Source organism: Opisthorchis viverrini, assembly GCF_000715545.1.
Source record: "Opisthorchis viverrini unplaced genomic scaffold opera_v5_28, whole genome shotgun sequence".
Classification (NCBI taxonomy): Eukaryota; Metazoa; Platyhelminthes; class Trematoda; order Opisthorchiida; family Opisthorchiidae; genus Opisthorchis; species Opisthorchis viverrini.
Genome location: NW_008751684.1, coordinates 86,304 through 99,002, shown reverse-complemented (window position 1 = coordinate 99,002; position 12,699 = coordinate 86,304). Strand labels below are relative to the sequence as shown.

The window sequence follows — 12,699 nt, the reverse complement described above, 5'->3', positions numbered from 1 at the left end:
CGACAGTGCACGACCAGTTTCGCCCTCTTGGGGCTCATCAGGTAGTCCCCGAGTTTCCGTCAACCATATGTTCTACTCGGAACCAAATTGCACGAAATTGGCGAATATATACTCATTTGCAAACTAATTTGGTTTTTCGAGAGACTCCACTGCAACCCAGCTGAATCTCTCGTTTGTGATGTTTCCACAGTTTCCCGGAGTTTAGTGGGATTCGCACTGTTCAAGATTTCCGAAAAAGGATGAAACAGATGTACAGTGCTTCTCGGCTTTTCAGCACAGATTAGCCTCGGTTACAAGACGAAAGATTCACTGAAAATTTTCAACCTAGACCTATCCAAAAGATGTCCTGGAAACCCGGGTTGTGTCCTGTGTTGCGCAAGACGGATTACTAGAAAAAGCCTCTGGAACTGGGATCCACTATTAATGACATTTGCGACTCCTTGTTTAATTTTTTAAGGTGTTTTACTGTGTATTTGAGAGTTGAATGCACAGTGCCACGAAAGCAGAATAAAAATCATGGCGTATAAACATGTTTAAAGCATGTTGTAAGAAATAAGACAGCGTTGTTGCTAGGCAAGGTGGTGGTCCATCACACCATCGTGCTCAATATCTTCTTCGGATGAACTGGATTGGTGTGGACTGGATGATTCTTCCGTCAACAATTGAACATCCCAGGAACTTGGAGGACTGTCTGGGTTTTCGGGAGTACGGGAGCGAAGCTGGCGTTGTCGCCGGCGTTGAAAGAAGACAGCATTCGAGGAAGTCTGAGCACCAGGTGCGGGATCAAGTCGGTCAACATCGGAAGCAACGCTGTCTTCATCTTTACATTCCTGTTCTGCAATGGGTGTTGGGCCACTGCTGCTAACATCCTTATCAGCTTCACATCGCTGGCGTTTAGTCCCACGGGTAGGACGAAACAGTATACGATGGTGTCGAGGGTCATTTGGGAGTTCAGCGATTTCCTGGTCGGCATTACGATCCCTCAGTTCAGCCAGGAATGCGGATGCAATTGCAAAGTTTGGATCCCCAGACGCATTCTCCACCGATCCGTCTTCATCTACATCTGCTAGACTATAGTGTGTCCATTTTGAGGGGTCCCAACGCTTGGGATTGTAGGTGCGGTTTTGTGAACGACGGCTTGGTGGAGGCGGAGCGTTGGGTCTCCGAAACACTTGCCTCGTTTGTTTCCGAACTCCGTGTGGGGAATCGGCTTTGCGCTAAACGGAAACCAAACAACAAGAAGAAGGCATATTCGTGAACCTTTGAACAATTATAAATAAACGGAAAAGGTGGTAGAATGCTAGCGCTCTCTGACCATCCCAACACGATCGAGAGAATTCACTGATATTAGTAAGGTGGTCGTTCTATGCAGTTATGAACAGCCTACATACATACACGGCATACACGGCTCGCACTAGAGAGGGAGTTGCTAAACGGAGGTCTTCATTAGCGGAAAGAGCAGTGTATCGGAAAAAGTGATTGGTCACAAAAAACGCCAGTATCAAAGGAAAGAAGGCTGGCTAGAACTGGAGAGCGCGAAAAGCAACGGTTGGTAGTCAACGGCACGACGACACAGTTACTTCTTTGACGAATGAGGTTAATCCGCGTGGCTGGAATTTCCAATTTCTTTCAGCAAAATATTCTTTTATGAACAATCGAATCAGACTGTACAGGTCTTCTAAAAAGTAGGCGATTCCATTCCGACACATGAAATATTTTAAACATGTTAGTATTTCTTTACGCCATAGGTTATCGTGTTCACCTTTCATGACTGAACTTCCTAGCATTCTCTAGATGATAACTCGTCGAAATTTTTTTAAAAAAATGGTCCAGCTGTAGGTCCCTTTAGGTGCCTCCCGGAGGAAGCACAATAACTGAGTCAAGTCGCTCGATCCTAGACAGGAGAAGTTGAGCTACAGAGGTCAGGTTCGAACCACGATCAGTAAGTGAGCCATTTCGAGCTCAAAATTTTAACGTGAGTTTATATCGAATCAGAGTATCTTTGAGAATACTAAACCTCTCGGGTGGAACTCAAAGTACGCGCAGCCGCCAGGATACTCTTGCCTAATGTTAGGTCATTTCTAGCTTCCTGTCAAAAAACTGAGGTTACTGTCGGGATTATCGAGGATAACCGCGGCGGTACACGAAAAAAATTAAAATCTTTCACCTACGTGGTAGCTTAATTATTTTTTTAAATGAAACACAAGGAAATACCATGAGATTTCCGAGCAGTTGCCCTCAGATACGATTCGACAAAATGGGTAAACATGGAATGGAAAGAATGACGGGAACGACATCGTCTATCGGCATTTATCTTCTGTGGCACAGCATTTTAGTACCCGAAATAAGTGAATTTATTAGGTGACGTTTATTTCGGCTTAAGCGGACTTTGTGAAGCATATTCAGTTGAACAATGGTCGTTGGCTTGTTCGCTGAGCTGGGCAATTTGATTGCAAACGTTTCATCACCAATCAAGGTGACATCATCAGTGCGTTATTGGGAAGCGTAGTTGGGTTCAAGTAGAACACAGCAATGACGGAAATTCTGGGACTGCGTCCAGCTGATAAGCCCCACGAAGGGGGAAATCGGTCACGGGCTGCCGAGGAGTTTCCGGCAACCTTATGAGTAGTTTCTCTCATGGAACCTGAACAAGTCAAACACACTGAGTAAATGTCCTCTGGGGGAGACTGCTTCACTGCTTCACGGACAAAGAAACCAGCTTGTAAAGAAACAGTACGGTTTATAGAGGGATGATGTCAAATACCAAATGATTCGTTGTCGAACGGCTTTGTATCGCTCAGCCACTGTGAAAAGTACTGAGGGAACAAAACTGAGGTTACAGTCGCTCTTCAGTAGGCACGAATGATAAAAACGAGCGCTTCTGTGGAAACAGACAAATAAAATGCAGAAACAATTTCCACAAGGATTCAACACACGCGAAGGGCGATCAGTTTCGCACATTTGATGGGCGAATAAGCGGGCATGGTAGTTTGAATTATCATTGCAACAAAAGTGTGCGGTTATCGGAAAAATGTCAGTGGATTATATCCCAATTTGAGGCTTTCGGTGGGCGAAACCTGGTCATGAGCTGTTTCCAGCAACCATGTGAGTGACAGTACAATTTCAAGTAGAATAGAACATCAGGTCGACAGAAAACTGCACCTACCTGATGAGCCCGAACTGGAAGGGCGAAACCGGTCGTGGGCTGTCGAAGAGTTTTCAGCCATCTTGTGAGTAGTTTCCTTTATGGAAAAAACCTTGTGATTAGTTTCCTACAGGAAATGAATGTATTTGCTCTAAACTCCTTGGTACGTATTATCATCATCAACGTCAGCAGTAATACTCGCCTTTGACTAACAATAGCAAATGAGGTTTCACACCCCAAAGTGAGACTACTGAGGTTCTCAACCAAAAGCCTTCAATGCTGATACACTGCATTGGTAGTCTATGTAGGGCGACCAGAGGGGTTCAACAACTGTAGACGCAAGTTGCAACACTCGTTCCAGTCGTAACATATGGACAGCTGGGACAATGCAGGTCAGACGGAACGCACCGTTGCTGGTGTCCCTTCTCTGCAGTGTGTATCAAGCTACAGTACGGGTTGTTTTTCGTTGTATGGCTGTGAGACTTGGCCTATTCGAGCAGCGGAACTGAGACGTCTTAGGTGCTCGATAACCGTTGTCTCAGAACCATAGCTCGTGTGGGTCAGTGTCAGCGAATCCGTAACGGGGCAGTTGGAAAGCGCGTTTTCGGTTGTGCAACGGGTACTTCCATCGAAGAATGTGCCCAGCACCAGAAGCTGCGTTGGTTGGGACATGTGTTACTAATGCGAACCATCGTTTGCCGAAGAGAGTGTTGTTTTCCATGCCCAATTCAGAGTGGTGTAAGCAGAGGGGTAGCCAACCCTTGACTTGGCAGACGAGTATGGAGGTCACGAAACGCTTGGGTGCCGTAGGTGCTACTCGCCTTCCAGGAAGGGGATCGCGTGACCCTCACTGCGCCTGGTTGGAGACACTACAAGATATAGCTACCAACCGATGTCAGTGGCGTTCTTGTTGTCAGTTTCTATCCAGATTGCCTGAGTGAATGTCTGGGGCGAGATGGACCAAGTGGTTAGAGCGCGAATATACTGACGGAGGGTCCGTCGTTTGAACCCGACCTCTGCCTCTCAACTTCCCCCTGTCTAGGCTTGGGCAACCTGGGAGCGTCCCAGCTCTCGTGCGTCCTTTTTTAATAAGGCTTTCAAATAAATAGTGGTTGTACGGCAGTGAAGCATCGGCGTTGACCAATGATGTCATGCTGTCGATGATGATGACAATGAGTGTTCACCTTGAGTGGGAATCTCCTTGCTTAAACATATTCTTATGACTCGTTGGTCCATCAGCACAGTGTTACAGCTAGGCAAGGCTTTCTTAAAGTGTCGTTGAGAAAAAAACGAAATGGACGGAGGAAATAATCAATCCGAACAAATTATCATACATAATATCATCATGGAGTCGTTTCCAACAAGGTTAACAATATAGTCTCACGCGTTCTTTCTCGGCCACAAGGTCCTCAGGTGCGGTCACTACGTGGCGCCAGGTTGTTTTGCTAAGCTCTAGACGCTCTTCTTTAGTAGCTTCAGTGACTCGATTGTGTGCAGCCTCCAAGTCGGCTAGCGCATCGAATACACTGGATTGACGCTGTTGGAAGCTGCAAGTTGCCGTTCCGGTGTTACTTGCCGGCGCCATAGTAACCAAGCGCAACTGGTACATCGAGTCCGTTGATGTAGTCGTACTGAGCGGCTCCATCTTGTAGGAGATGAAATGAAATGAAAAGCATTGTTGAAACTGTGAATAGCTATGCGGAACAGAGAGCATGTGCGCAAGTGGTACAGTGGGGGCGAGATCGCCCAAGTGGTTAGAGCGCGAATTTACTGACCGGAAGGTTCGTGGTTCGAACCCGACCTCTGCCTCTCGACTTCCTCTGTCTAGGCTTGGGCAACCTGGCAGTATCCCAGCCCTTGTGCAATCTTAGGGTGGTATGATAGTTAGGCACCGAAAGGGTGCTACAGCTGAACGATTTCGAACTGGAATATGGCTGGGCTCTAGACGACTCAGGACACGAATTTACCGACCAGAAGGTCCATGATTCGAGCGCAACTTCTGCTCCACGACGGCTCTTGTCTAGGCTTGAGAAACTTGGCAGCTTCTCAACTCTGGTGCTTCCTTCGGATGTACCGGAAAAGTGTTACAGCTGGAAAATATCTACATTAACCAGCTGGGCGGTATTCAAACTATCGGAATCTAAGCAATTCTCGATTATTCTGCATTTCAAGTTAAAAATGTACATCCGAATACCACCAAAGTCATCTAAACCATCTGAAGCGATTTAAATTTGACTGGGATCCAGTCTAAGACAGCAAGATCATCTACGCAGTCGGTGGGCACCCCCTGGTGGTATATCAAATGGTTGAGCAACGGAGAAGGGTCGAAAGTAAATAGAGGACAATCCATCCCACGTGCCGACTTTCTTACCCACCCGCTTGTTGTGTATCCCGATGAACAATGTTGTGCGAGCATTCCACACCCAATTAATCGGCTAGTCCGGCAGTAGAGCTTATAGCATCAACTGTTTGGTTTGGCCAGTGAAACCGATGGTTCAGTTTTAACACCCTACAGGTATCTAGCTTCTATGCCATCCAAATGAACCACGAGGGCTGAAATACTACCAAGTTTCTCATGCCTAGAAAAGAGCAACCGAGATGTAGAGGTCGGTCAGCAAATTCACGCTCTAACACCTGTAACTGAAACAGCGAGAGAAGTTTCCAATCAGGGACTGAACAGACCGGTTGAAAAACAAAACTATATACGCCTCGGTTGTAGCACATACGTTCACTCGAGAGGACCTTGCATCGGAAAACGAAGTACCGTAGAAACTTCCTCACGAGTGTCTCGTCATCGGGGAAGAAGGCACTCTATTCAACCGGTAGACTAATTAGGGTTTCTGACCCAGACAGAGCCTAAACAACGCTTATTGATTGACAAGAAAGATAGTGAAGATGTGAACCGTCGCGACATGGAGCGGAGCACGTTAGTTTGGTGTAGAGGAAACAATTAAATTCTACTATTTACAGAAATAGTTCGTCAGATCAAATGAGTACGTTTACAGGTTGGCCGAATTTTAGGACCGCCAAAGAACTAACCAGCAAGATTTCTTCCGATTAGCACATCAGACCACTGGGGAGTGTCAGTTAATGTGGGTGTCCAAGACATACGGCCCATAGGGGGATTACTAATCATTTTATTCGGGTCTAGATAACTGATTTTTCGACTTATTGCGCTTTATTTGATGGTGCCTCTTGAATGTCACCGGTAAATTTCGTTGGTTGTGTGAGTTTCCAAGTTCTGCGACAATTTGGTCGCGGTGGAGGTGAGAATACTTGGAATTTTGGTTGGTTTTGACTATGCACTTCGGGTCTAGTCCATTCTTGCTGACGACTCCTATTTGTCGATAAATCCACACCATCACGTGTCTGCTTGACTGATCCAAGGCCGTAGTCCATTCTTGCTGACGACTCCTATTTGTCGATAAATCCACACCACCACGTGTCAGCTTGACTGACCCAAGGCCGTACTGCATACACACGCCAGCTATACATCTTATAATCTCTTCCAACTGGGATGGTTGGTGACCTCCACCACCTCGAAGTATGTTGTTTACTTCGGTTTGGGCCATTGTCCAGTCAACTACTTCTGGACACAAGGCTCTTACTCGGAGAGACATTGGTGGGGCAATACTAACGAATACAAATTTAGTAATAATTACAGTCGTTCAGTAGTAACAACCTTTCAGAGCATAGCTGTCATGCTACCGGAAGGCTGGGATAATACCAGGCTGTCCGTGTTTAGACAGGAGTAGTCGAGATTTAGAGAAAAAAACCGTTCAGCTGTAGCACCCTTTCGGTACTCAACAGCCATGTCGCTAGAGGGGACCACGAGGGTTGGGATACTGCCAGGTTGCCAAAGCCTAGACAGGGGAAGTCGAGAGGTAGAGGTCGGGTTCGAACCACGGACCTTCCGGCCAGTAAATTGGTGCTCTAACCACTGATCCATGTCGCACTACGGACCTTTTGGTCAGTACGTTCGAACTTCAACCACTGGTGAAAAAATAGTTCAAAATCACGAGTGTCGGCTAGTTTAAGGTGCCCTGTTGTTTTTAACTTCCTACCAACCGCATGTATCATACAGTTTAAGACAATGTGCTGTGGGGGGTGATTCAGTTTATTCAGGTAACTGAGCTTGTCTCATTTATCCACGATAAGTGTTCTTTACATGACGCCGAAACATTTCCGATGGGTACGGGAATCCGGCTAAGACGAGAAGACCACCTCGGGACCGAACAATCGCGTTAGGGCTTTCAGATGCTGTTTCAGAAACTCATCATCATCATCATTCATTCAGTTATAGCACCCTTACGGTGCCATGCCACACGAAGGAGGCATGAAGACTGGAATGCTGCCCAAGCCTAGACAGGGGAAGTCGAGAGGCAGAGGTCAGAAACTACATGAGCACATGCAGAAAGGGAAAAATTTACCCCCTCAAGCCTGTCACTGACGACGTCAACTCGACTGAAGGTGAAACGTTTGCAATCTAACTACCAAGCTCGGCGAATGGACCAACATCCAGTCAGACTGGGACTTTCTGTTCGAAACTGTCCATAAATGTTAGTCAGAACCGGGGATATTAGAAACCCCTGGTGTAAACCACAAAGTCAGAAGTGAGACTCAAGTATGCGTTTGTGCTCTCCACAACTTTATCTAGCGTAATATGTCCATTCTGAAAGTGTAGTATCTGCTAATGGTAACTGCTAGACTTTCGGAACATTTGTGTTTAACGAGCTCACACCGAAACTCATAAGAATGACGCCTGGTTTTACAAGAGACCCACTACTTTGTTGGTACAGTCGCACGAATTCTCGATCTTCGCTGAGTTTTGGAACACCTACGAACGCATGGGGGAGGAATTTATCCCGTCTACTATCGGTCTCACGGGAACATCTGTTTTGTGAATTTTTGGTAGGCCACGAAGCCGTGGTTGGATTGAACTTTTAGGGTACACCAGATACCACTTACTTTGCTCTAAGTAGCTCAGCACGGATCACCAATACCCACCAACTTCAACTTTACTTTCATTCAATGTAAACGTGATTTTCCTACTTCATTTGCCGATAAGCTTCTTCAGCCAGATGTGGCCTGATCTTCTGTATACAGCCACTCTTAGTACAACAGTGACCCTACCTTTATTCATTATTCTTCAAGTTGCTGTATTGTTCACCTGCTTCAGAGTATTTAAGGCTCCACTCTCCACTGGTGCAATATTTGGAGCTCATGGATATTGGGGCTTAAAGATTGTGATTAACTGCATTTGTGACTTCTCCGCTTCCATTGAAGGAAGTTTTTGAAACGTTCGACACGGTTTGAATACCGTAATTGAGTCGAAATTCATGGTGACGGATATCAGATAAAAAAACAGTGGGTAGTTAAGTGGATCCTCTGTTTGAGGAATTACATGGCCGCTGACAAAGCTACTGGAGCAGAAGCGAGGGACATATCTGGTGGCTTAACCAAAAGAGAAGGTAGCACTTCGTGCTTCAAGCACGAAGTGGTCCTGCCAGCTGGCCTTTAATCACACCGATCGATCACACAAATGTCTCCAAAACAGCCAACAACCCTCACTTCGGAATACAGTGCACACACTGTATCGGAAAAGAACAGATACGAGCCATTTCCCTGTCATTTGTGCATGCCGATGCTTCTACGGATAAACCCTGTCTTGAACTTAGGAAACGAGGAGAACCCAGGGAACATGCGCTTTTTCATTAAAACTGCAACACAGTTGTTTTGATCTTCATAAGAATGCTGTGACCACCAACTGAATAGAGCGCCAAACTTCAGATCGTATCACTGTGAGGTTTGAGACATAAGAAATACCCCAAGGAAAGTCCCAGATTCCCAGTCATAGCTACGCTTCCAAGGAGTTTCTCAAACATGAACGGAAGAATTCACAATGAACTGACAATAAAAATCTCAAATAAAGCAAAACGAAAATTTATATGCAGGAATATGATACAACGTCTGAAGCAGAGTTAATAGAAAGACGGTGGGGCGAATTCTGGAAGTCGTTTTACACGTTCTTCTTGGATATATCGTTGTGCTGAAATCATGGACTTCCCACGATCCCATTCCCGTGATCCAGCCACGTGACTGCTTCTTGCAGCCACAATGTCGGCCAAGTTTGTCGGATGTTCTTTGTTTGCCGGAGTGTCTTGAACTGGCTCGGGGACAACAGGATTATTAAGGGAAGCACGACGCTCCGCTTCATCACGCAGTCGTCGAAGCATGGATGCAACGTCAAGATCTTCACTGCTAAGGCGTATATCAGACTGAGCATCCGAACTTAAAGGTAACGGTGTAGGTGGAGCGCTAACTTCGGCAAGACACTGAGCGGCAGCAGTCGCAACATCCGGCAAACCCTTCCGTGCTCTTAAACGTGCTAGCCTTTGACCCATTCGGGCATCTCTTTTAGCTCGAATAGCCTCAGCGCGTGCACGTCCCTCCTCTGTCGCCCGATGGAGCTCACGTAGACGTGCTATTTCCGCTTCCCGTTGCTCAGCATCCTTCGAGAAGGCATAGAACCCAACACCATGCTCACGAATCTCCCCCTCACGCAAATGCGCATAGGTCAGCGGTCCATCTGGACGCAACGGCGGTTCCTGGTCTTTTCGCATACACATCCGCTTTATCCCTCGATCATCCGTGTATTCAACCCATTCTTCATCGCTATTCGTGGCTCGATATGCAGTGTCACATTCGTCTGGTTCTTCCGAGCTGTTGCTACCTACGGAACGGGCAGGAGACGGAGATCGACAAATTCGAGATTCCTCAATCACCTTCTGCTCGAAGTCAACTAGCAAATCTTCATCTTCAGAGCTGAGTCGTTTTTTCGAATAGCTCATTGTTCCGGAACGAGCTGCCTGTTTAAGAGCTTCATACAACTTAGCTTTTGCTTCTAGAGCCCGCCTACTGCGCTCCAACTCCGCTGTGTCTTCCGGATTGTCAGACGATACAGTTGAAGCACCAGTGTTAACTAGACTTGGGGCTTCCTTCCGTTTTCGCCATATTGTTTGCTTCCCCGCAGAAGTACCGATTGAACTGGTTTTGAGCACGCTACAACCTTCAGGGAGCTTTTGAGCATTCTGTTTGACTTCAATCTGTCTTCGCGAAATTTCGGCTTTCAAATCCACCAGTGCGACAGAGCTCACTTCTATGTGGTGCTTGGATTTAAAGGACATGGTCTGAAAAGAAAAAGGAAATGATGTAACGCCAATAAATAAAATAACGCGAGGGAAGAATCGTCACAAAACCCCGTCGTACTGCTTTCAAGTCCAGTTTCATCACAGATCGACGAAAAGGCGCATAGTTGGCAGAGTAGACATGGTTCTGAGAGGGATCACCTTCTGTAGATTAGCTGTAGGTAGTTGTAGGATTTTTGGGATTCGCACTTATTCGAACAATACTTCCTCTTCCCCATCACAGCTATTCTGGTGAGCTCACATCAAAGCAGGACTCAAGTCTTGTTTTCATTAGAGCTCACCAGTAGCGCATATCCTTGGCCTTGTTGAGGTTTGAACCCCGGACACCTGACATACGAGGCGACCATGTTTAGACTCCTCCACCGACACGCGCTGGACGCGAAGGAATCATTGCATCTGAAGAAGCGAACGTGTTCCCACAATGGTAATCATCATCATCATTGTCAGCTGTAATAACCGTGTACTCGTCGTACAGTGGTTGTAGCTGCCGCAGTTTCGTTCACCGATGGTTTGGGGGAAGGGTAGGTAGCTGCGCGTTGCAGGAGGGAGCTGATAAATTGGTGCATAAATCCAGCACTGTCAGTGGGCTGTCAAGTGGGGGGAATGGGATTGGAAAAGGAGCTATGCAGTGAAGGCAATAGCTTTGATGCACGAGCGCCATTGAGGGCGCGACTGGGCCATGTCTGACAATTTCTCTAGCCATTGATGTGGCCCGTCTCGGGGTCCCCATCCAGGAAGACGGCAGTGACCAGCGCATCTGAGCTTGCTGGTAATCGCTTTCATACTTCGCTGTCAAGTCATTGTTTGATCGCCTCTGGCTCGTTTCCACCCGTCACGTGGTTGTGCGAAAAGAGCCCTTCGAGGAAGTCGATCGACTGGCATACGCAACACGTGGCCAAACAAGCGGAACCTATGCAGCATGATCAGTTCATCTATCGAGGGTGGGTTATTTCTCCCAAATACCATCCGACGTACTTCAGAATTGCTGATCCGGTGTTCCCACCAGATTCGGGCAATGCTCCGAAGACATCGGTCGTCAAAGCGGATGCCGAACCGCGAGGCAGAATTATTTAGATTATTTAATATTGTTTGCATTACCACGGGATCAGATCCCAGAAGAGCTATGTAGTCCGCGTACTCGATATCTGTGAGCGGAGACCCAGGGAGCACTTCGACCCCACAGGCATTAGAGGCTGGTAGTGAGTCTTCCATGATCGTGTCAATGACGAAGTTGAAGAGGAAAGGTGAAAGAGGACAGCCCTGTCGGACACCACTGGATGCAGTGAACTCAGGAGAGAGCTTCTCGTAGACCTTTACATGGCTACGAGAGTTGGCGTACAGCGACTTAATGAGGGTCAATAATTTATGGGGGACACCTTTGCTCCACAGACACTGACATAGTGCTTGGCGGTCCACAGTGTCAAAGGCAGCTTTCAGATCAAGAAAAACAACCATTGTTGGTTGCTGGAAGCAGTGTCGCTGTTCCAGAATCTCTCGGAGGGTGAAGATATGATCGACGCAATTTCTTGCAGTACGGAACCCAGCTTGGTTTTCACGGATCTGCCTCTCTCTGTGTTCAGTCAACCTTCGAAGAATAAGGCCAGAGAGCGCCTTCGATGCCACAGCTAACAGGCTGATGCCACCGTGGTTTTCACACGGCGTCCGCGTACCCTTTCTGAAGATATGGATAACTGTCGACATGCCCCATTCTGCAGGCACTTTCTCTTCGTCCCATATAGCACCAAAAAGCTTTGTCAGGTGGGTCACCAGGGATTTTCCGCCTTCTTTGAAGAGGGCTAGATACAGACCGTCCGGTCCTGGTGCCTTCTCACGTTTCAGTACGGCTATTTCATACCTTATTTCGTCTTCCGAAGGGCGATCAAGGTTTACATTCCATTCGCCCGTATGCATTATCCCCACCGGCTGTGTTGCAGGAGGCCAGCTAAACTGCTCTTCGAAGTGTTCTGTCCATCTCGCCAGTCGACGTTTTTGCGAGTGATTTAATGAGCCATCTGTTTCACTTATCGTTTCGCTGACCGTTGCTTTCCTAGGGCCAGTCGATCGTATCAGTTGATAAAGTGCACGGATGTTTCCCGTGGCAAAAACCTTCTCCATCTCCCAAGCTTTCGATGTCCACCAGAGCTCTCGGTCTTTCCTTAGACTCTTCACTATTTGGCGTTCGAGAAATTTGTGTGCGCCGTCGTACTCGTTGCCTGCTGGTATGGCTTTCCTGGCATCAATCACGGATAACGACCTCGATGACATCCAGTGGTCCTGTGATCGAATTGGAGAAGTCGGGCGGGCACAACTGAACGCCGCTAGCATAGCTCCTTTCACATTTTGCCA

The 12,699-nt window shown here is 47.1% G+C and overlaps 2 protein-coding genes across 2 annotated transcripts; both read right to left on the bottom strand.

Moving 5' to 3' along the window:
- Positions 1-285: 285 nt before the first annotated feature.
- On the bottom strand, positions 286-4,796 carry T265_12972 (hypothetical protein; the record flags this gene model as incomplete). Its single annotated transcript, XM_009166586.1, has 2 exons — positions 286-1,217; positions 4,530-4,796. 2 exons carry the CDS (start codon positions 4,788-4,790, stop codon positions 570-572), a joined length of 909 nt encoding a protein of 302 aa, XP_009164850.1.
- Positions 4,797-9,126: 4,330 nt separating this feature from the next.
- Positions 9,127-10,332, bottom strand: T265_02310 (hypothetical protein; the record flags this gene model as incomplete). The annotated part of the gene is made up of 1 exon (XM_009166524.1): positions 9,127-10,332. One exon carries the CDS (start codon positions 10,330-10,332, stop codon positions 9,127-9,129), a length of 1,206 nt encoding a protein of 401 aa, XP_009164788.1.
- Between the last annotated feature and the right edge of the window lie 2,367 nt (positions 10,333-12,699).